This window comes from Melanerpes formicivorus, unplaced genomic scaffold (assembly GCF_026170545.1).
Source record: "Melanerpes formicivorus ecotype bairdi unplaced genomic scaffold, bMelFor1.0.p_v2 SCAF_5, whole genome shotgun sequence".
NCBI lineage: Eukaryota > Metazoa > Chordata > Aves > Piciformes > Picidae > Melanerpes > Melanerpes formicivorus.
This window is the reverse complement of record NW_027142357.1, coordinates 17,641,659-17,665,932: the sequence shown is the minus strand read 5'-3', so window position 1 is coordinate 17,665,932 and position 24,274 is coordinate 17,641,659. Positions and strand designations below refer to the sequence as shown.

At 37.5% G+C, this 24,274-nt stretch overlaps 1 protein-coding gene across 28 annotated transcripts in view; it reads right to left on the bottom strand.

The window, feature by feature from the left end:
• Nucleotides 1-24,274, bottom strand: part of TTN (titin) — a 250,969-nt gene that overhangs the window by 147,579 nt on the left and 79,116 nt on the right. For 23 of the 28 annotated variants that reach the window (XM_068138463.1, XM_068138479.1, XM_068138485.1 and 20 more), the window contains 37 exons: nt 22,159-22,437; nt 21,770-22,051; nt 21,359-21,637; nt 20,658-20,945; nt 20,239-20,517; nt 19,867-20,145; nt 19,490-19,768; nt 18,214-18,501; nt 17,760-18,047; nt 17,027-17,317; nt 16,038-16,325; nt 15,011-15,103; nt 14,606-14,888; nt 14,172-14,355; nt 13,729-13,818; nt 13,367-13,634; nt 13,009-13,269; nt 12,230-12,439; nt 12,044-12,121; nt 11,903-11,929; nt 11,290-11,337; nt 10,473-10,529; nt 10,295-10,372; nt 9,761-10,012; nt 7,163-7,255; nt 6,651-6,728; nt 5,896-5,964; nt 5,228-5,311; nt 4,932-4,994; nt 4,607-4,684; nt 4,180-4,260; nt 3,526-3,603; nt 2,787-2,864; nt 2,531-2,611; nt 2,254-2,328; nt 1,850-1,948; nt 695-772 (listed from right to left, as the gene is read on the bottom strand). In XM_068138463.1, the coding sequence (XP_067994564.1) occupies nt 695-772; nt 1,850-1,948; nt 2,254-2,328; nt 2,531-2,611; nt 2,787-2,864; nt 3,526-3,603; nt 4,180-4,260; nt 4,607-4,684; nt 4,932-4,994; nt 5,228-5,311; nt 5,896-5,964; nt 6,651-6,728; nt 7,163-7,255; nt 9,761-10,012; nt 10,295-10,372; nt 10,473-10,529; nt 11,290-11,337; nt 11,903-11,929; nt 12,044-12,121; nt 12,230-12,439; nt 13,009-13,269; nt 13,367-13,634; nt 13,729-13,818; nt 14,172-14,355; nt 14,606-14,888; nt 15,011-15,103; nt 16,038-16,325; nt 17,027-17,317; nt 17,760-18,047; nt 18,214-18,501; nt 19,490-19,768; nt 19,867-20,145; nt 20,239-20,517; nt 20,658-20,945; nt 21,359-21,637; nt 21,770-22,051; nt 22,159-22,437 (6,084 nt within the window). The remainder of the gene's footprint in view (nt 1-694; nt 773-1,849; nt 1,949-2,253; nt 2,329-2,530; nt 2,612-2,786; nt 2,865-3,525; nt 3,604-4,179; nt 4,261-4,606; nt 4,685-4,931; nt 4,995-5,227; nt 5,312-5,895; nt 5,965-6,650; nt 6,729-7,162; nt 7,256-9,760; nt 10,013-10,294; nt 10,373-10,472; nt 10,530-11,289; nt 11,338-11,902; nt 11,930-12,043; nt 12,122-12,229; nt 12,440-13,008; nt 13,270-13,366; nt 13,635-13,728; nt 13,819-14,171; nt 14,356-14,605; nt 14,889-15,010; nt 15,104-16,037; nt 16,326-17,026; nt 17,318-17,759; nt 18,048-18,213; nt 18,502-19,489; nt 19,769-19,866; nt 20,146-20,238; nt 20,518-20,657; nt 20,946-21,358; nt 21,638-21,769; nt 22,052-22,158; nt 22,438-24,274) is intronic. The other 5 variants (XM_068138467.1, XM_068138468.1, XM_068138474.1 and 2 more) reach the window with 5 other exon arrangements.

Here is a 24,274-nt window from a genome sequence, read left to right as displayed (position 1 = left end):
AAATCTACATTCAAACCATTCTGCTCCTTCTGAAGCCAATAGTAAAACTCCAAGCAACCTAAACAGAACTGAGATTTGGCTCACATCTTGCATTTCCATGGAATTTGAAAATGCTCAGTATTTGAGGTACTAGATCAGCATTTTCCATTGTCTTGTCCACTAATTCACTGATAATGGAATTTAGCCACTTTGAGCAAGCCTCTTTTGCAAATACTGAGAAAATTCCTTGACAAATTCCACTCCTTGAAAATACTTTCTGTACTGTCACTACTAATGAAAATTGAGTCAGTGGGCACTACTGTCCTTCACAGCATTATGTTATCACCAATAAAAAATTTAGTCATGTAATGATGCAGTGATTTGAGGAACCAGAAAGCATCATGATATTCTGAAGCACATTTACTTCATCTAAGCAATCTGTTGGAAGAGGAACTTCCAACAGAGACTTTTTGTTGAGGGAAAAAAAAAAAAAGAAGGGGTGATAATTCTCAACACCCAACAGATACCAAACTATTTTCACTGTATCAAAAGAGGATTAGACATTCTTAGAATTAAAGTTTATAAGAGATGAAATATATTTATATGTAGTAATATGCATATGTATATGTATATGCATATGTATAATAATCCACACCATTTTTGGTACAACAAATACATTTTACTTTTGCCTATTATTCCTCAATTGTGGTTGTACCTTCAGAAATTTCTTCTCTGTGAATGGAAATAGACGCCTCCTCCACTACTTCTTCATCCCATTCTTCAACTGTTGGTTCTTTAAAGAAAATTATTAGTTTTAGTATTTCTGGTGGATAGATGAATGGAGTGAGGGATGGAGGGAGGGAGAGAGGGAAGAAGAGATGGACAGAGAAGATGAAGATGAAATTTTTTAAAGTTTTTAAAGTGTGGTGGGCACAAATGCATGTTTTGCTCTAAATGAAGAGTTTTTCCTGTGACCCATGTACCCTACTATGTGCTGTTGCATCTCTCACTACTCAAATGTCAGTCCATCAGAATTCCTCAGCTCCCCAGACTTCCCCTTTACAACAGCTGTGGGAGGACACACCAACAATCAAAGAATTAAAGGTTGCTCCTAGATCCAGAAAGTAAGAAGGATGTGAACAAGATGAGAATGGTAGGTTAAGAACTGAAAGGCAAGACTGAGATTCTATCAGGGAAAACATCAACTTGTTCTGTGGTAAAAGACTGATTTGCAGGAGCTAAGCAGAAATTAACACTGCATGTATTCATATGAACATGTATTTGTTCACATTTTAGATATATAAATTGCAGATCTATTTTTAAAATTTGTTTGTGCCTTTAAAAGGGATATGTAAATTGTCTTGATCAGTTATTAATGGAATATAAACCCAGTCAAAACTTTACATTGACATAGATATTTTGTAGTATTATACTAACTTAAACACCTGATCTCAAACTTTTGTGAGTATAAGAATGTGAAGTAAAAGAGCTGGTGCATCCACAAGGCTACAAAGAGCATTATACAGAGTATAAGAATCGGATGGTTACAGTTCTAATTAGCAGAGTCTAGACTCAACAGTATCCATCCATACTTCTTACTATGATTTCATGAAAGTCTGAGCTGAAAACCATTGTATTCAGTGGTAGAATTTTGCTTTATGCCAATGGAGTGGGATTCTGGCATTCAAGACTGAAATAGTAAATAGTTCTCAGAAGGTTCTTAACTGCCTGCAAGTCTGTAAAATATTCAACACAAAACTCATACAAGACAACTAACACTTTTTTTTTTTTTTTTTGTATTTTGATCTTGTCTTTAAAACAGCAAACTTTTAGAGAAAGCACAAGTTTCCTTGTGCCATTTAGAGTGTACCTTCAGGTGATGGGATTTCCTCTGGAATGGCAACAGATACTCTTTCTTCTGTAATGAACACTCTTTCTTCAAAAGTGGCTTTCTTTTGCACTTCAGGCACTTTGAAAGATAGTAATGTTAAATGTAGGCTTTTTGAATTCCATCATCAAAGTAATGTTGCAAAATGCTAATTCTAAGTTTTCAAAGAATTGCTTAAGGGTACTGAGCACACAAAACATAACAGAGGTTCAATATTTAGAAATAACATATTACACGAGACATTCAACATATTGTAATAATCACTGTCACTAAAGCAGAACAGCAGAATTCACAAAGGGAGCACAAATCACTGGCTGCTAACTGTACAGAACACAGAAACAGAAGCTAAGAAACAGCATATTCTTTTATTCTACTGAAAAATATACCTTTAGCTGGAGGAACCTCAACTTTTTTAGGAACAGCAGGAGGGGCTTTTTCTTTAGGGACAGGTTTCATAGGAACTGCAAGCAGTTTAAAAAAAAAGATGTCTAGTTTTAAGACCAATAAAGCACAAAACCTTCAAAAACATCACTTAACATAAATGTGTCATTCAAAAAAATTACACGTGAACATAATTTGCTTACAAATAAAACAGATGTGCAAGCTGAGACAAACATATTGCTCTAAGGACTACCAAAAATGACATTGCAATGACAAATATACCTTTTGCAGGTAAAGCTTCTCCTACTTTAGGAACAGGTGATATTTTTTCTTCTGGAACTGGTTTCTTAGGTACTTCTGGAACTATGAATTATAACAATATTAAGTAACTAAAATCACAGGTGTTTTAAGACTGCATCTATAGGACAGCTATCCACGAAACATGTAACTAAAGTACAACTACAACCAGATCCACTTCAAAACAAAACTGGACATAAACATGATGCTGAAGATAACAAGAAAATAACTTTAAGTGTACCTTTAGGTGGTGGAGCTTCCTCTCTTTTGGGAACAGCAATTTTTTTCTCTAGGGGAGCTTTCGTAGGCACTTCTGGTGCTTAAAAAAGACAAAATATAAGATAATTGAATTATGTATTTCAAAGTTTTATTGTAGTATTATATAATTTAATTTATCCATTAATAAGAATACCAAGAGACACCAACATAACACATTCATACTCTTAACATAGAAAAACATGAAACAAGAGCAACATTTGAAAAAAATGAACATAAAATAAACCAAACCAGTTCTTGGAAGCTTATCATGTACTTTAAAATGATTTCTTAATTGAAGAAAGAACTGCTCAAATATGTTATGTGGCCTTAAAAAAAAAGTTCTATGTATGCACAGGGGATTATAGACTAAAAAAAATAAATTAATGCAAACATGCTTAATTATAGGTTAGCAAATATTAAAAAATTAAAAGATATTAATCAAGTCCATAACTAAGTATACCTTTGACACATGTGGGTTTGTTTTTTTGGGAACAGGAATGTGTACTTTTTTCTACAGGCACAGGTTTTTTTAGGTACTTCAGGAATTAAAATTTGTTTAAATAATATCTCTAAAATTTTGTGTTTGTCTTGGAGGTGGACAGACATACAACATAACACACAAAGACTATATTTACCATATGCTTCTATTAAGAAGTGAATAGTACTTAGGAAAACAGTAAGATAGTACTGGGCTGATTAAAGGCCACAGTAAAAAGATATACCTTTTCCTGGTGGAGCCACCTCCTTTTTAGCAACTGCAACTTTCTTTTCTGGAACAGGTTTCTTAGGGACTTCAGGCACTTTGGAAAACATTGGAAGACAACTTTAGTTTTTAGACCACTGACAACCACTTATCCAGATCTCAGTAACCCAAGATTGTTTTATGGAACATAGTGTCTGGACAAGAAGCTGAGCATTGCAAAACAATGTACAACCTTTTGGACATACAGTGGACTCTATGGGAAAGATGCTACAGTACAGTAAAAAATTCCAGGGTTAACATTACTGCACTATCATGTTTCATGGAATTCTTGTCTGCAAATGCCACACAACATAAATACAAACAACAAGCACAAGATTGTTAGGAAAGAGAAGGGCTAAAGACAGGACAAATGCAAGCTGTAAGCTAAGTCATAGCACAAATGTAAAAGTGAAAGTATAAAGAGAATATACAATCCAATAATGCTCATGGAGATAATGCAAAACTAAAGACACAGAGTAAATTAATAACTATATTCAAGAAAACACATAAAATAAAATAATGAAAGATGATTTGTTTGGGTTCTTTTGTTTTTAATGTGCTGTGGGGTTTTTGGTGGTGGTTTTTTTTTTTTTTTTTTTTTTTTTTTTTTTTTTTATTAGGGCAGTAGAAATACCTTTAGCTGGTGGACCTTCTTTTTTAGGTACAGGAACAGGCTTTCTTTCTTCTGGAACACGCCTCTTTGGTATCTCAGGCACTTTAAAGAGACAGGTGGTGAACACTTAGGAGACAGTAAAAATCTCTGGTAAAAAACAGTAGGCTACTTTCAATACGCCTGATAAGCAAACACTATGTGTTAAAAAATATTTTGTTTTATCAAAGTGGTATAATATGTTCATCTAAAAAAAAAGTTAATCAAAGAATTATTTAAAGCAGCAATGAAGAATAGATTTAGAATGCAATAGGGCTTAGAACTTTTGAGAGTAGAACCACAGATAGATGGAAAGATTCTGATACACTGCCCTTTGGCAAAGAGTGGTACAGGCAGATAACTTGAAAGTTCAGTAAAATGAAGTGCATGATGATACAAGGATTTTATTCACCTTCAACATGAGGGATCTCCAGTTCTGTAGAAACTACTTCTTCTTCCTCCTCCTCCTCCTCTTCAGCTTCCTTATGTGCTACAATAGGAATTTTAAAGTTATTGAATTTGGAGATAGAAAATATCGATGTCCATATTATATATGAAAAGCTTTTAAGAAGACAATATGTACGTCCAATACACAACATTCACTGAAACACATATGCAAATATGTAAAAGAAATCAATAGCGTGCACAAATCTCACAATAAGTTTTGATTAACTACAGGTTCAAATAGTTTTAAAAATCTTAAATATTGTTTAGTCTCTCATTTTTAATCAATCTACCTTCAACTGGGTAAACAGCTTCAAAGAATCTTTCTTCCACTGTTTTCTCATGCTGTGTTGGCTCTTCAAAGAAAAGCATTTAAACAGTATTAAGTTAAAATAGTTGAAACATGACATATTAATCTAAAGAAAACTGAGGCTACATAGCACGATGAACAAAAAGAAGCAATGCATATGTGAAAGACAATATGTCTAAATATGCACTTTGTCAAGCATAAAAATAGACTAGAAGGAAATCTAGAAGAATTGCAAGATTGTTTTCATTTGGGTACGCAGGTTTTTGGATTTGTACATACCTGTGACATATGAATACTCTTCTTCTCTGTGGACAGAAACTGACATCTTTTCTTCTGAAACAGTCCATGTTTCTACTGTCGGTACTTTAAAGATAGGATTCTGTTTTAGTATTTTATATTCTAGATCCACATCAGTGGTAGTCAGCATGTGAGTTTCTATCAAATCTTGATCTGTATTGCACATTTAAGTCTTAGACATATTTAGACAGTCAGTATTCATTGGAAAATACTGAACATAAAGCAAGCATACATGTAGTATCTGTTAAAGACTAAAGACAGAGACACCTTTAACCCAAAATCGTTAAATAAATGCATGCACAAACTTTTGGAAATAGTACATGAGAAGAATTCCAAAGGCTATTCTTCAGAGAAATTTTGGATAATTGTGCCAAAATTATGCTTGTTATGTAAGCATAGGCCATCAGAGAGAATAAATGAAGAAAGGCTAAATCACACTGCGATATCCTATAGGCTATTTAAATAAGAATCAAAAAGCTAGCAAGGAACATGTTAAAATCAGACTTAATGAAAGACAAAAGCATGGTACACATACTATTCAAGCACAGAGTATCCACAACATGACTAGGCCCACATATGCACAAGAAGCACAAGAACACACAGGATGGTGGAAAAAAGGTGAACTGCAATTGAAAGATGCTGATCTGTACCTTCTTTTTTCATAACTTTCTCCTCAATGATCTTTGGTGTAGGTTTTGGTGGTACAACTTTCTTGGTAACTGTTGATATTAAAATTGTGTTACTTAGTCATATATTTAGCAATGAGAGCAAAAAATGTCTATAGATACCAAGCAATAGCGAAAGTACAAGTATGACAAACATAACCTAAGAGGCTAAGCTGGGCCTCTTGAAACCCCACAAAGCAACTGAAGGAATGCCTTTGTTTCTTTACATTGCTGCTCTTAAGAGGCTGGGTAACTCAGGGCATTTAGGACACAGGTCATATCCTGACATACATTGAAATTCAGCCAGCAAACTCTAGCTGCAGAATGTGAAATGCTATACAAGAGGAAGTGTGTACCAAGAGAATAAGGATATATCTTTATTTCCTAGCTGAACAAATGGCCAAGACATCCTGATAGCCAGGTCCAGATGGAAATAGAGGAAGATGGGGATATCACATCTTCAGCTTATAATGAAACACACCATTTAATCCAGCACAATTTTACACTCCCTTTCTCAGAGTTTTGATATTTAGCATCTGCGTGTGGTATTTTCCCCTAAAAAAATTTTCATCTTCCTTTTACATAGTTTAGCACAAGCTTTTACTAGATGCTTCAAAGACTTAAAAATTGATTAGACCCTTGCTAAATGAAGACAAAACATATGCAGATCAGCCAGGTAACAATACTTAGCCACTACTTTCATGTAAAGATGACATTAGGATATTTTTAACAATAGTTACCCTCAGCACGTTTGACTTTTTCTTCTGCAACCCTCTGAGTGGTTACCTCCACTTTTTCATCGACAGGTTTCTTGACAACTGTAAGGGATACATTTACTATTTAAGTCATCATGCAAATAATTTTCTGGACACAAACTAGGTAGAACTGCCTATTTCCTTGTTTGGTGTGTAATAAGCCTTGTGCATTGTGAAGCATGATCAGATCCACCATTCCCCATGAGATACACAGTGATCTAAATGGAGGTCACTTCTCCAAAGTGCAGCATTCAATGGCTCAAAAGCTCAAGGAAAAATGACTGAAGCTCAGTTTCAAACACTATTGCCACTTTCTGCTCCAAAATATGTGGTGGAAGACGAAGGGCTGCCATGAGCCTGGCTCATGTCGCTATCCAATATAAAGAGAATTTACTCCTTTTCAAGTAAATGTGAATAACCATCATGGTTAAGTTCGAAGGAGATGCATGAGAGATCTTAGCCTGCATGTTCCTATTAGTTTTACAGGAAGGTCATACCTCTTCGAACAGTTACTTCTTTCTTTTCCTTCTTTTCTGCTGTAATTGCTGGTAGTTTTTGCTCTGGCACAGGCTTCTTTGGAACTGCAACCACTTTAAAAATAATAATATTGATAATGCTGAAAAATGCATTGTCAAAATGTTCAATACACACAAAAGGTATTAGTTATGCCATTGTACTTGAACTTGAAAAACATGCAGAGCAATTACCTGTTTTAATTGTTATATTTTGTTAGTATTGGTACTCTTTCACCTTGTGTAAATCCCTGTTGTATACAGTGATTCAACATATAGTATTCAATATGCAATTTGTGTCTAATGATGGTGTACAACAGATTTGTGCATTTAGCCAATCAAAACATATCTATTGCAAAAATTGTTTAAAACTTCTTTCCTTTCCTTTCTTTTCTTTCTTTCTTGCTTTTATCTTTGATTGACGGGGTGGTGTGAGAGACTAAAAGTTTGTCTCTCTTGGTGTACTCAACAAAGATAAAATCACTTGCTGTTTGCCCAGACAATATGTGTTGGGCAGAGCCACTAAGGACTCTTGGAAGGTGCATAGATAACATTGTTCACTGGGCCACAGCTGGCCTACAACAATGACCCAGCCATTCACGCCTTCAGGACAAGATAATCTCCACCCATCAAGTACCCTGGAAAGGGTAGACAATGATGTGTAATGAGTGTGGTGTTTGTCTGGATGGAGGCCAAGGAGGCGGAGGGCCCCCCTCCACCCCCCATCCAGATCTCTTGCCCAAACACACAGAAATGCACAGAAAGATCTCTGGGGGAACGATACCTGGATATTTACCTAAGGATTATTTCCTGCCCCTGGAATTCCTGAGGGACAATACTTGGACACATACCTAAGGACTTAAAATCTGTATAAAAGACTGGAGCCACTACTGGCTACTTTAGAAGAAAAACGCAGAAGGAAAATGTGGGGGACTGTGTCTCCCGGACTGGATGATTAAGGGGAGAAAAATGGAGATGAAGGAAAACACAGGAGACGGACCATGCTGCTGAGAAGGGAAAGCCAGGACAATGCTGCTCCGGAGAAAAGAGGCTGCCCAGAGGACCACAGCTCTTCTCCAGCCAAAGCCTCAGCACCCTTTCTCTACAGACCTACGCTGCCCAGAGGACCACAGCTCTTCTCCAGCCAGAGCCTCAGCACTGTTCCTGTACCAACCCAACATTTCCCCAGAGGACCACAGCTCTTCTCCAGCAAAAGCCTCAGCACCGTTTCTCTACAGACCCAACATCTCCTGCAGCACCTTTCCTCCACAGACTCAAACTGTCTTGGGGGGGATGAGGGGTGTGGTAATATAATTCCTTTCCTCTTCTCTCTCTCTCTTCTCTCTCTCCCTCTCTATTTTCTCCCTCTCCCCTTCTTCTTATGTCCACTTTATTTATGTAATAAATAGTCTAGCTGTTGATATTTTGGCGTTGTTTGTGCCTCTAATTTCACAACACGGAAATATTTAAAAGAACTGTGTCTCTGGACCAAGACAGCTTTGGAGATCAAATTGTTGCAGTAAAATTTTATGATTATTTCCAAGTTTAAAATTTTCTCATTATGGCCAAACTCATTTTAAGTTGGAAGAGGTTCATCTATACTTTCACAGTTTTATAGAGGTACAATATGTTAATACTACCCAAGACAGATAATGCATGCAAAAAAATTGCAGAATAGTTATTAGCAATCAATCAATGTGTGAAACATTTAACCTAAATTAAGTTCCAAATACATCAAATATGTATGATGATACATATTTTTATTATCATGACAGATGATGACAGATATCCTTAAAACTACTAACTCAAATTTTAAAGACGTCCCAATCTGTAAAATTCATTAGCAATCAAATTACAATGTACCACTTCCTTTATGCATCTATACCTCACTGTACTAAACTTGTCTTATCCCTGTCACTGGTTGGATTTAAATTTGCTTCTGCTATCCAAAACCATCCTGTCTCACGCCAACTTCAAAATGGAAGTGCTGACTGGAGAAAAGTATTATGGGGTGTGAAATTCAGGTTGTAACATGAGACGCTTCCTATTCTGGTTGCTGCTTTTGTGTCCCAGCTTTTGGGTGTAGGTTCTTTCCCATGAGAATAGCTAGTTCCCTGGTTTTGTGCTTTATGCTATTGCTTTCCTGCTTTGTGCTGCACTTTTGTTTCTGTAAATAGGCTAAGCTAAAGTAATTGTGCATTATATAATTAGCTGAGGTGATTGTGCATTGTATTGCTATTATCTTTTGTGCTCAGTAAAACTTTTTATCTCAACACTCTATCTCAGTCCAGAGTTTTTTTGTGCATGTTTTACCTTTCCCTCACTTCTGTGTTGTAGGGAAAAAGGTGGGTTCATTTTATACCTGTTACGATCACCAAGTCCCATTTAAAAATTGGCAGAATGTTAAGGTTCAAGCTGCTATAACAAAAATCCTAACAACAAGAACAACAAAAACCCAACAACAACAACAAAAAACCCAACTAAAAAACAATGACAACAGCACCTGCCAGGTTCAAAATTTTGGGCACTTAAAACTAAATATGAGAAAAAGGAAGAAATAAAATGTTATGATAATTAAAATACCTTCTTCATGAATGATTTGTTTTTCTTCATAAGTCACTTCTCTTTTCTCATAAGCCTCTTCCCATTCTTCTTCCCCTTCATCATAGCCTTCTTCCCTGACATAATAGTCATGGTCTTCTCCATAATCTTCTTCCCATTCTTCATAAGCTTCTTTGGGCTCATATATTTCCTTCTTTTCTTCATGAATTTCTTGTCTTCTTGCCATGGATGTTATTTTGACCTCTTTGGGTTTCTCTGGCAGTACCTCGGGAACTTTAAAAAAAAGAATAATTTTTAAAACAGGTTATACATATCATATCACGGAATTCCAAAGGCATATTGATGTTGACAGTTAATGAAGAGATTTCATTTTCATAGACAGTTAAAAGTAATGACTATTTTCTAAACAGTTCTAGTCAGCCTGGGTTTTAAATTTACACATTTTCAACATAAGGACAAAAGGTCAAGGTAATTGGAAACAAATTGCCTTGTTTCAAAGGTAATTTTGCTATTTAAAAAAAAAAAAAAAAAGTTTTTAAAAAGAAAAAAAGTCACCTTTAGGTGTTGGGACTTCTTCAGGAACTTTTTTAACCACCTTTTTGGAGACTTTCTTTACTGGAACCTTTTTTTCTGCTTAAAAACAATATAATTTGAAGTTTATGTTAAAGACACCCCAAACCAGCAGTCATAAGGAGACATATACATGCTGTCCAAATACTTTAAGTATTTTTACCTGGCTTTTTCTCCTCTGGTGGTGAAACAAGAGGCAGAAGAATAGGAATTGGGGCAGCTTGTAGGAAAAATGAATATTTAGAATAAGATATGAGTATGATATTTTCTTGTAAATTGAGAAATGCTTGCCATTGCAAGCAGCTACCAAATTATTGCAGGGATGAAAGAAAGAAGAGAAAGAAGATTGAACTTCTAAGGTTCATAGAAAACTAGTGAATGTAACAGAAATACATATGTTTGTAGCCTGTAATCTAGTACCAGAGCCTTGGGAAGGGACCACTTGCAGTAAACATGAAATCCATTGCTGAACTTTAATTTTTTAATTTTTTTTTTCCCAAAGAGGGTAATAATTCAGAGAGCTTGCTTAAAAGATCTTTTTATGGCAAAAAGAAGAAAAAGTAAAAAAACAACTGATCTGAAGAGAAAAAAGGAAATAAAAATAAGATTGAATAAACAAGAGATTGAAAAATTAAGATGACAAAGTATTTAAGAAAACAGGTTTTACTCCTGTATAGCTTTCACCGATCTTATTCAAGCCAGGTCTTGCTCATATTATACTTGTATAGTATCACAGAATCACAGTATCACTAAGGTTGGAAGAGACCTTAAAGATCATCGAGTCCAACCTGTCACCACAGACCTCAGGACTAGACCTTGGCACCAAGTGCCACGTCCAATCCCCTCTTGAACACCTCCAGGGATGGCGACTCCAATTAAAAAGATTTTATCAATGCATTGTCTCTGTGGTTGCCATTGGCCTGCTGCTTCAGCAAAGATATAAAGCAGCATTATGGAAGAAGTATGTTATATTACCCTACCTTCAGCTGGTTTTTGAGGTGGAACACCAACTTTGGCATCAGGAACATCTAGAAAATCAAAGTGTTTAATTGACTTAACATAATAAAGTTTTAAAGAAATTGAATATGCTGTCCCCAAGAATGGCAATTCATTATGCTTTAATCTTTCTTGTTCTATCATACAACAGTTGTAGACTGCTCTGCAAGTGAAAGTACGATGACCAACAGATTACTAATAGCACTAATCTTTCAGTCTGGCCATACTCCACACAGTTCAATTTTCTAAATACTTCTTACATCATATTGGAGTAGGCTTTTAACATTCATGAAAGAAGATCATAATACATCATAAAGAGGTGATTGCTATCCATTTTTGCATCTTTTTTTTTTTTTTTTTTAACTCATTTATTACTGATTTTGGAGTTATTATAGATTTTGTTGCCATTATTTATTGTAATACGTAAATAATAAAAATTAAATATCCATGGATGAAGAATATCTTTTTAGGGTGTATGCTTGACTTACTATAACCAGGAAAAAAAAAATTTGAAAGCAAAAAGTAACACTGAGTAGTGTACTAAGTCTATGACATATAAGAGATGTGATCTTGTGCCAGTCTTGCCTAAATCTTTACCTGGTGGCTTCAATTCCAGTTTGATTTCTGCAAAAGAATATTAGATTTCTTTTAGAACTCTTTATTTTCCCAGAATCACATTTCAGACTCACAAATTTGCAGATGATTATGATAACAAATTTGTTTGGTAAATTCACTGACCTTTGGTTACCAGATAGAGCTCTGCAGTGCTTCTTGCTTCTCCTCTTGGTTCAAGGCGAGCAATTACAGAATATACACCTGCAACAGGCAAAAATGTTGATATTACTATGCCTTTATCTTTAAGAAAACAGAAAACAAAAACAGATAAAAGAATGGCACCAGCACAAATATTCCATGCATGTTTACCTTCATCTTCTGCAGTAACATTGTGAATAGTCATGTAATGACAGCGACCTTCACTCCTGAAGCTGTACTTGGGACTCTCTCTCAGTTCAGTGGGACCTTTATACCATGTCACAACTGCATCATCAAAAGACACCTCGCACTCAAAGGTTGCCGACTGGTGTTCACTCACTACAATGTTCTGTATACTCTTTGTGAACTGGATTGGTTCTGCTGTTTTTAGAAACAAAACAAAAGGAAAGGGAAAAAAACACACCATAAATCAATTGCTTTCCACTATCAAGTAATTGTTTTCATAATAATAGCTACATTGTAGTAAGAGATAAAAAAAATAGATCTTGGAAAAGAAAAGTAAGAGAAAAGAATTCATTCTTCTATGAAGCTTTCTAAGAGTGAAGATTAGAAGAGTACAACTGTGACAAGATTGCTCTGCAGATATACAAGAGAAACTCTTCAGGAAATTCAAGAATAATTAAGAAAAAGAGGAACCACAAGGAAAATATAGGTGTATGAGAGATAATAAAAGATAATAAAAGCAAGCATGACTCAAATTGAGGGCCAGGGCACATTACCAGTGATGATTTGTTCCAAAGTACTAACTTGCACAAGTACGTCACATGTCATTCAAAGAGAAAGAGCAAAAAATTTCTTGTTTAGTCCATTTTGAAGTTTGGGAATATCTTGTTAAGAAATACCTTTTGTTTTAGCTTGTTCTGTTAATGGAATATCCAGAAACTGTTTATCACTACTGTAACAAAGAGATTCTATATCCATTTACAAACCTTCTATGGCCAGATCTGCCGTTGTTTCTAGATTGTCAAGTTTGCAGGTATACTGTCCCTGGTCTTCAGTTCTAACATCCTTGATGATGAGTTTGTGCACTTTGTCAGAGACTTGTGTTGAATATCTCCCTCCTATTTTAATGGGTCTCCCATTTCTATACCACTGAGACTTGGCATTTGGAATAGAGAACTGACAAGACAGCGTGCATGTCTTTCCTTCCTTGAAAGTAGTGTCATGAAGGTGTCGTTCAACTGCAGGTTCTAGTAGCATGTTAAAATAGATGTTTTAACAGTCAGCAGAAAGTGGAATAATTGAAGTGTAAATTAATTCAAATACACACTTCAAAAGTACACTTACCAATCACAGTTAGCCTGGCACTGGCAATATGTGGTCCACACACTATTCTGAAATTTCCCTGATCTTCAAGCTGGCAGTTCCTGATTCTCAGTATGTGGCGATCACCTTCAATTTTTATTTCATATTTGTCATTGGAGTCCAGTTTCTGGGTTCCCTTGTACCATGAAAGTTTAATTTCTGGGTAGTTAATTTTAATCTCACATTCAAAAGTAGCATCCTCATCTATTAAAACGGTCTGATTGTCAATGTCTCTGATCAGAGTAACAGGCTGAAAAAATATTGGTTTTAATTAGTTTCAAGTTCCTTGTTATGGGTTTGACTATTTAATGAATCAGTCAAAAAAAAAAAAAAAAAAAAGCTACCTCTGTCTGTGTGAGACGTTGTTGAATAAAAGCTACAAGTTCATCAAATTCTTGATCTTCTCTTCGAGCTTTCTCTGTGAGCTCAATTTCCTGTAAAGAGGCAGGATATACTCAAAGATTAAAGGATACTAAATGTCAAGCTGTCATGCTTATGCAACTTAGAATTAGTTCCTACATCAAATTTTCTGTTACTGTCCTGTAACTAGCATATATCATCATCTTAAAATTTCAGCCAAGCTGTGAAGGAAGAACATACTTGGCGAGAAGGTCCATTGCTCCTTCTGGGGTTTAAGCACGCAAGAAATTGAGAACTGTCAGCAAAAGATCTAAAAAGGGACCAGAAATTCCTGCACACACAGTATCATCAGAGTGGACTCCAAGTCTGTTCAAAGAAACTCTGTCACTCCTAACAAAGCCAATGCTTCAGTCACACTGTATCTTACCAATCTATGGCTTTCTTCTGCTTGGGTTTGTTTTAGTAACTCAAAGGCTTGTAGGAGGCCACGGAAATCTGTAATTCCATACATACGAGCGTATTTCTCATATTCTTTGGGATCTACATTTTTGAGGAGTTCCAAGATATCAATGGGTTGCTCTTCCTCTTCTTCCTTCCTTTTTGTCGGAGTGCTATTCAAATTAATTACATAAGATAAATATACAATGCTACATTTGTGGAAAGCTATTCACTGAAAAAATTGAATCAGCTTATAGCTGTGCAGTGGAATCCTTTCTTATAATCTACTCAGGTGCTTCTATTTTTATTACAATTATGCATATTAGAGAAATACTAGCATATAATATCTTGCTCTGAGATAGAAAATAAAAAAGGTTTCTTCTGTGTTGATGACAAATGAATCTATAAAAACTTTCCATATACCTTTTTAGTTTTGCCCTGAGATCCCCTTCAACAACTTCTTTCTGTCTTTCTTCAACTTGCAAGTTTACACTCCTCTCAATTTCACCATGTTTGTTAAAAGCTACACATTTGTACATGCCAGAATCAGTTTTAATTGTGTCCTTTATTTCCAGTTTGGCTTCATCTCCTCTCTGCTGGATTATAATGCGACCTCCCTGGTTGAGTTGCCTCCATTTTCCCTTCAGCCACTTAACATTAGGAATTGGGTCTCCTCCAACTTTTGCAATAAATGTTGCAACTGTCTCTGTAGAAAGATGCAAATGAGGAAGCTAAGTTTTTCTAACTGTCTATGACAGTGGGACATAATCTCAAACAAAAGGCACAGGCAAATAGAAGACAATATACTTTACTGAAATGAATTCTTACTTTCCATGACTTTGATATTCTGAGGCTCTGACACAAAATAAAGTTTTCCTTCCAATTCTGCTTTCTTAGCTACAGGTGCAGCTGCTGGTTTTTCTAAAAACACAGAGTCAAACAATTAAAAAAGATGACTTCATGCAAAATTTTATGGTCATGGAATTAATTACATGGTTATGGAATTAATTACAGGGGTGGAACAAAATATTATGCAAAAGACATAAAAGGAAAATACTTTCATATTATTTTAATGATTCTGTATTTTCCTTTCCGACTGAAACTGAACACTGGGTTGTCTTGTGCTTTAGATTAACTTCATTTATGTCATTTATAATCTTCATGGGTGCAAATTCAAAGGCAGATATGCAAATAAGAAGCCTCATTTTCTCAAATTTCTGGAAATTTCACCCACAGAGTTACTTGTAGCCTTTTTTATCGTTGATCTGTTAGTTATAATTTTTTTTTCTTCTGTGGAGTTCTTAGCCTTGTGACTTCCCGTGTAGCTAAAGAGATACTATTTCTACATATTAGTGAACTCTTATGACTTGTATGCAATGCTAGGGCAACACCTACATAAAAGGATTCATGTTTAGACAATATTTATTTCATCTTAGAAGGCCAAAACATATCAGAGTTGTAGCAGTTCTGAAGCAATTAGCCTGTAAGGCCACACAGTGGATGAAATTCCTTTTGTAATTTCCTTTAATAAACAGTACTGTACCTACCCATTCTTTCCCTAAAATGTGCACATCCAACTAATTTCATTTAGCTAGCATTTTTGTTAAATTCATTTTTTTTATATAAGAGTATACTATTGGTTTGACACTCATCTCCCATTTTTTATGTCACTATTTATGTACAAATTAGTGTTAAATATGCTGTCTTCCCAGATTGTACAGTTTTTCAATGAACTAAAAGATATCAATTGTTTACTATTAGGTTATTAACATTTGTGTTCCACAATAAACAAAACAGGATGGAGTTTTGTTTTAAGTTTCAATCATATGCCTTGTTTTTCTCAATGTTATTATACCTTTAACTATCACTTTTGATTTAGAAGTATCAGTGCCAGCTTCATTTGATGCTTTGCATACATATTCTCCGGAATCTGATTTGGTAACTGCAGTAAGTTCCAGAAGAGCTACTCCATTAGCAAAGCTGAAGTTGCATCTGTCTGAAGCTCTTATTTCTCTCCCTGCCTTCAGCCACTGAATACGGATTGGCTGTGATCCTTGGACATGGCAGCTGAGCTGTACAATATCACCTTCCTCTGCTGCTGCTGGCTGAAGAGGTTGGTCGAAAACTGGAGGTTTTGTAGGTTCTGGAATAGGAAAATGCTTGAGTGAATACTCAAGAAAGGAAAGTATGAATAAGAATGTAAGATAAAAAGAGATACATATGTTTCTTAAGAAAACAATGGCAAAGAATGGAGAATAAACAGAAGTTTGAGAATATAAATCATAGTTCTAGAAAATAGAATAAATATTGAAAGAATATATTCTCTATGCAAACATGCAAGGAATATCTTCTCTTCATGAAGTAAGAACATTTATATGTAATAAAAATAATACAAGAACTAAAACACTGCTTCTACATTACAAAACTATATAAGCATTTTATAGAATAAACATGGAACCTCCTGCAAGAGTATTATGCTGCCAAAATACACTGTCAAAGCTGCCTCAGTTTAGATGCAATTGCACAGACAAATTGCTGTTCCATGAAGAGAATTACTAAAAGATCAACAGAAATGCAACATAAAGATGTCAATGTTCATTTTAGATCACAGCAAATACTGAAAAAGTAAAGAAGCTCCTCGCTGAAGGATACTATTTATTTTACCCATAAACCTGAAAGAATTTCTTGCTTTTCCTGCTTGACTCAGTTTTAATTTCTCCATGTCAGTACAAAGTATTGCTGATAAGGTAAGTAAAGCTAGCTCATAAGATAAAAGCTGCATATCTGCATCCAGCATTCAATAAAGAAAAGTAGGAAGCAAAGAAAACTGAGATTTCAACTAACCTCTGATAACAACAGAAGATGTACACAAGACGCTTCCTGCTTCATTGGACACTTTACAAGTATATAAACCAGCATCTGATTGCTCTACCCTCTTTATGTGCAAAAGTAAGATACTGTTTTTGAAAGATATCTCACAATGAGGGCTTGAATGAACTTCCTGATTGTTTTTATACCAAGCAACAGTCAAAGGCTGAGAGCCAGAAACACGGCCCTCAAGTTTAAGTTCATTTCCTTCTGTTTCTTCTACTGCTTCAGACAGTTTCTTAGTAAAAGTAGGTGGATTTTTTCGTTCTGTTAAAACAAAACAAAACACCCATATTATTCAAATTCTATGAATCAAACCTGAAATGAAAACCCTGAACATCAGAGAAATTACATTTCCTCTCATTTAAAGAGGACTAGGCTTTTAGAAATTAAAGTATGCCAAGATAAACAGCAGGTGTCTTGCTCTTACTGTCATAGCTGATTTTCATGTAATGATTTTTTTTTTTAATTTGTTGCTGTTGTAGAGCCCTCAAGAAATAATAGTCTAAAGGCTATAAACAAAGTAGGCCAAATAAAATATTCTTTAATTTCTCCCCCCATCATTGTTCATGACTCTTCCTAATTCCCTTAAGAGACCCATGGGTATCTCCGGATAGGTACATTCAAGCTATACTTCAAAAGCTTTTCTCTAACTTAACTTATAGCAATAAGGCTAACTTCCTTTATAAGTAAAGGAACAATAATGTACCTTTAATAGTCAGTTGGGCTGTGCAAGAATCCTTTCCAACTTCGTTGCTAGCATAGCATGTATACTTTCCAACATCTTCCCTATTAGCTTTCAAGATGGTTAAGTGGGCTGTATTGTCTACAAAACTGATCTGATAGTTTCTTCCTGTTCTAATCTCTTGGTTATCTTTCGCCCAAGTCACTCTAATAGGCTGTGTTCCAGAAATGTGACACTCAAATTCAGCACTTTCTCCAATAATACCATCCACAGGTGTAATTGGGGTGTCAAAGAATGGAGGAGTCTTCCCTTCTGAGGAATGAAAAAAAGATAAAAAAGTATTACTTTCAAATGCCAATTTGCTTCAAATTTCTGTCAAATAAATATAATATGTACATTATTGAATCCATATATAAAGTAAAAGAGAGCAAAAATAAGATTTAAGATATTTCCATTAAATATTTCATATCTCACCAACCTGTCAAGACAAGCCTGCCACTAGAAGAAGCAGTCCCAATCGCATTGGTAGCTGTGCAGGTATATTGCCCAATAAGGCTCCTATCTGTCTTCAAAATCTGGAGAGTTGCTACATTTTCTATGAAGGATGTGTGGACATTGTAGTCCTCTCTTATACGCACACCATCTTTAAACCAAGATACTTCAATAGGTTCTGAACCAGCAATGCCACAATCAAATGTAACTGGTAAGCCAACAGTTTCATGAATATCTCTTAGTTTTCGTGTAAAAGAAGGAGGAAGTTTACGCTCTGTAAGAAAACAGGTATTGTTCAGAAGACATATACTGTCATTGCTGTACTCAGTAAGAATCACTGCCTAATACACTGTAGAGTATGCCAGATTTTTCTCTTGACTTCTGATTAAAACCATTGTTCAGCATATCTTTTATTTGGAACCTGATGTGAAAAGAGCACTGCACATAGGGTTGTAGGAGAACGCATAACCATTCTGCCCTCACCCAGGGAGCCTGTTACACCCAGTGTTTAACCCTCAGAACTGCTAAGAATGGAGACAATCAGAGCAATATCCTGAAGGGAAGGAGGGTAGAAGCTTGTACCCATACAGAAGAGCTGTGATCAGTAAGAGTTGCATTTTCATTAGTAGGTCGATAGGCCTTTATTAATAGAAAAGAGAGTCATAGGATACCTTACACATAAAGAAACAGTAAAGTGTTGAACAAGGAAAAGGTATTCTCTGTTGTGGGAAAGACTGGCAAGAAGGATGGTAAACATGTTCAAGCAACTTGCAGCTGAGGTGTCAAAAACACATACACCCTACCAACTGAGGTATAGTTTTGTATGCTTGACAAGTAGGACATCTGCTTAGATAATATAGCATCTGTTTGTATAATACAGGCCTGTAATAGACTCAGAGGCACCTTACTGAACACGATGGACACTTTTGTGCTCCTGTGGGAAAGATCAAAGCACAGGGAGAAACCATGCCTAAAAAAAAATCCCTAATGTACAGGTGGAAACAGGTTCAAAAGCTTTTTGTTCTCTAGCAAGGACAGAGTTCTGCAGTGCCTATGTTTCTGCTTGTGTGCCTCTGCCTGGGTGATGCTTCAGACATCCTCCAGGATTTACAAGGTAATGAGAATAAATTTACTCTTTGCATTTTATCTGCAGTTTTACAGTTGTTCCTTCCTGTACTGGCTTATATATTTGTTCTATGACATAGAAAAACACCCTTGAGAAAAATAATCCATTTCCCTACTTTTTAAAATTAAGTATTCACCTTGAACTGTCAGCAAAGATGATGAAGCAGCCTCGCCAACAGCATTTTCTACTTTGCAGATGTACTGCCCACTGTCACTACTGTCTACTTGGCTGAAAACCAGAGTGGCAACTTGGTTCTTAAAGTGCATTTTCATAGTAGCAGTTCCTCTCAGCTTTGTATCACCTTTGTACCATGATACAATCATTTCTGGTGTTCCAGCAACCTGGCACTGTAAGGATGCAGAATCCCCAACAGTCACCTGCACTGGTTCCATGAGTTTAGTGAAGTAAGGTGGTTCTGAAGAACAAACACAAACCATTAGTATAAAAAGATATTGCACAATGACCACTAGTAATTCAAATAATGCTTGATAAAATGATGGTGGCTTGACGCACCTAATATTGTGATTGTGCCATGGCAACTATCTTGCCCAGAATCATTTACAATATGACAAGAATATTTCCCCTGATCTTCTAGTTTGCTGTTAGGAATTTCCAGTATGGCAGATGTTTCCGTAGTGGTGATGCTGCACTTTTCAGAATGAGTTATTTGTACTCCATTTTTCTTCCATGTCACTGAAATTGGTGGAGTACCCGTGTATATGCATTCCAAGATTAAATTTTTCCCTTTCTCTACACTTAAATCATACACCTTCTTCACAAATTTGGCTGGTTCTATAATGAACAATGGGAAGAAAGCAAATTAAATAAAGACAAGCGATCATTTTTAGAAGCGTAAGAAGCATAAGAAAAGTAGTTTGGACAAACCTTTGACAAAAAGATGTGTTGTGCAAGAAATCTTCCCTGCCTCATTAGAGACCTGGCAGGTGTAGTCTCCGCTCTGAACTGGGTGCACATCAAACAGCTCTAGCTCTGCAATTGAATCCTGCAAGGTGATATTGCATCTCTCTCCTGGTACTAGCTCAACACTACCTCTAAACCACTTAACTTCCAATGGAGGTGAGCCTTTCACGATACTGGTAAAGGTTATGTTTTCCCCAGATAAAACATTCAGTGGTTCAGGTTTCTTCACAAAAGATGGTGGTTCTAAGCATGCAAATAAAACAAAGAAAAAGTACATTTGAACTTCTGATGAAGAGAGTAGTAATCAGAAATATGCAACAAAGGAAAGACTGAAGTCTTTTTGAAAATTAATTTGTGCCCTCTGACTACATAAAGATACTGACCTCTAACACTCAAAAAGGCGCTGCATTCATCAGCCCCAGCTATGTTAGTAGCTGTGCACAGATAAGTTCCCATATCAGATTCCTGAACATTGTTCACTTTCAGAGAACAGGTATTGTCTGTAAGAGTAGCCTGATACTTGTCTCCACTGGTGATCTCCTGTCCATCATGAAACCAGGAAACCTGAATAGGTGGTGACCCATAAACTTTGCACTCCAGTACAGCAGAAGAACCCAGCTGACCATATGTTTCTTTCAGTTTTCTTGTGAAAGAAGGAGGAATAATACGATCTACATTTGTTGAAAGAAAAAGTAATAAAAATTGTCATACAGGAGCTCAAGAAAAGTTCCCCATGCATAGTAAAATCAGTTAACTTTCTTTTGATACGTCTTCTTCTATACATCTAAGTCATAGAAAAATTAATTGTTGATGGTTAAGGATATGCTGGAGCTTTCACTCACTTCTTGAGAGATGTCTTTTATTTTTGCACTCTTTTTTCATAAGCAACAATATTCCACTAGCTGTCCAAGAAGACAAATCAAGCCCTTTAAACAACTCCTGCCATTCAGAGGTTAGGCAAGCATCTGTTCTTAATGCCTGTGAAAATGGCATGCCAAATGTCCCTAAGATTGTACAAGCAATGAGTCTATCAGTAACAAGAACTATAGGATCAGATTTGACTCAGAAAGAGTAGTCAACTAACCTGAAACATGCACTGAAGCTGTGCAGCTGCTTTTACCAACACTGTTTTTCACCTCAAAAGTATATTCTCCACTATCTTCTGGTCCTGTGTTGAGGATCTTAAGACCAGATACTTTGTTGAAGAAACTGATCTTATATTTATGATCAGTGGACAGTTCATTCCCATCCTTAAACCACCTTGCAGTAAGCTCTGGTGTGCCGTCTACTGTGCATTCCAGAGTGCACGAGTCTCCAGCTGTAACTTTGACTGGGCCTGGCTTCTCTACAATGACTGCAGGCTCTGCAATGAGATGCAAGCCACAAATGTTTTAAAACCAAAAATGCAACAGTTATTAGTACCACAAAAAGTGAAAGTTTAAAATATCATGAAATACATTGGGGTTTTGGTTTTTTTTCACTGCAAGGTACCAACCTAGCACTGTCAGCGTGGCAAAGCATTCCTGAACTCCAGCATCATTTTTAATCTGACAAATATATTTTCCAGCATTGGCTGGCTCTGCATTTCCAATCCAAACAGTAGCAGTGTTTTCAGAATAGGAGATCTGGAGATTATCACTTTCTCTAATGATTTCCCCTTTGTCTTTTAACCACTGAACAGAAATGGGCTGTGATCCTTCTACTTCAGCTTGCAGTTCAATCGACTCCCCAGCTATGACAGTGACATCACTCATCTTCTTCACAAAGGTTGGTGGTGCTATTTAAGAGAAAATATTTACCAGTAAAAAACCACACCGGGAGTGGAAACGTAGGAGTAGGACAGGAACAGTGAAATGTGAAGAAGGTGCCAATCTTTATACAAACCTCGAAGAGTTACAGAGCCAGTACAGGAGTCACTTCCCACATCATTTACAGCTTTACAGTGATATTCACCAACATCTGCAGCATCCACACTGAGAATGTGAATACTAGCTAGGTAGTTCTCAGACATAACCTTATATTTCTTGCTGCTCCGAATTTCTCTTTTGTCTTTATACCATGAAATCTGGAAGGGAGGAGTGCCCTGAAGCTCACATTCCAGGTGAATATCAGAGCCTTTCAAAGTCTGGACTGGATGGGGCTTCTTGGTGAAAATGGGAGGTGCTGAAAAAAAAAAGGGGAGGTGGGGGGGAGGAAGGGGTTAAGTTTATGTTAGAATAGAAGACAATAGAATAAACCAGGTTGGAAGAGACCTTCAAGATCATCGCGTCCAACCTATCATCCAACACCACCTAATCAACTAACCCATGCAACCAAGCACCCTGTCCAGTCTCCTCCTGAATACCTCCAGTGATGGCGACTCCACCACCTCCCTGGGCAGCCCATTCCAATGGGCAATCACTCTCTCTGTGTAAAACTTCCTCCTGACCTCCAGCCTGAACCTCCCCTGGTGCAGCCTGAGACTGTGTCCTCTTGTTCTGGTGCTGGCTGCCTGGGAGAAGAGATCAACCTCTGCCTGTCTACAACCCCCCTTCAGGTAGTTGTAGACAGCAATAAGGTCACCCCTGAGTCTCCTCTTCTCCAGGCTAAGCAGCCCCAGCTCCCTCAGCCTCTCCTCATAGGGCTTGTGTTCCAAGCCCCTCACCAACTTTGTTGCCCTTCTCTGGACACGTTCCAGCAAGTCAACCTCCTTCCTAAACTGAGGGGCCCAGAACTGGACACAGGAATCCAGGTGTGGCCTAACCAGTGCAGTGTACAGGGGCAGAATGACCTCCCTGCTCCTGCTGGCCACACTGTTCTTGATGCAGGCCAGGATGCCATTGGCCCTCCTGGCCGCCTGGGCACACTGCAGGCTCATGTTCATCCTACCATCAACCAGCACCCCCAGGACCCTCTCTGCCTGGCCGCTCTCCAGCCACTCTGACCCTAGCCTGTAGCACTGCATGGGGTTGTTGTGGCCGATGTGCAGAACTCGGCACTTGGATGTGTTCAATCTCATGCCGTTGGCCTCTGCCCATCTGTCCAGCCTGTCGAGGTCTCTCTGCAGAGCCTCTCTACCTCTAGCAGATCAACTCCTGCCCCCAACTTGGTGTCATCAGCAAATTTACTGATTATCAACTCAATGCCCTCATCCAGATCATCAATAAAGAGGTTAAAGAAGATGGGGCCCAGCACTGATCCCTGAGGGACTCCACTACTGACTGGCCGCCAGCTGGATGTGACACCATTCACCACCACTCTCTGGGCTCGGCCATCCAGCCAGTTCCTAACCCAGCTCAGAGTGCTGCTGTCCAAGCCATGGGCTGACAGCTTGGCCAGGAGTTTGCTATGGGGGACAGTGTCAAAGGCCTTGCTGAAGTCCAGGTAGACTACATCCACAGGCCTCCTCACATCCACCAGGTGGGTCACCTCCTCGTAGAAGGAGATCAGGTTGGTCAGGCAGGACCTGCCCTTCCTAAATCCATGCTGGCTGGGCCTGATCCCTTGGGCATCCTCTAAGTGCTGTGTGATTGCACTCAGGATGACCTGTTCCATGATCTTGCCTGGCACTGAGGTCAGGCTGACAGGCCTATAATTCCCTGGCTCATCCAACCGGCCCTTCTTGTGGATGGGCACCACGTTGGCCAGCTTCCAGTCCTCTGGGACCTCTCCAGTGAGCCAGGATTGCTGAAAAATGATGGAGAGCGGCTTGGCCAGCTCCTCTGCCAGCTCTCTCAGCACCCTAGGATGGATCCCATCTGGTCCCATGGACTTGTGGGGATCCAAGCGGCTGAGCAGATCACCAACTACCCCATTCTGGAACAGTGGAAAACTATGCTGCTCCCTGGCTCCTTCTGTCAGCTCTGGAGGCCAGCTGTCTGGAAGACATTCTGTCCTGCTAGTAAAAATTGAGGCAAAGAAGGTGTTAAGTATCTCTGCCTTTTCCTCATCCTTTGTTACAACGTTCCCCTCCGTGTCCACCAAGGAGTGGAGGTTGTCCTTGCCCTTCCTCTTGCTATTA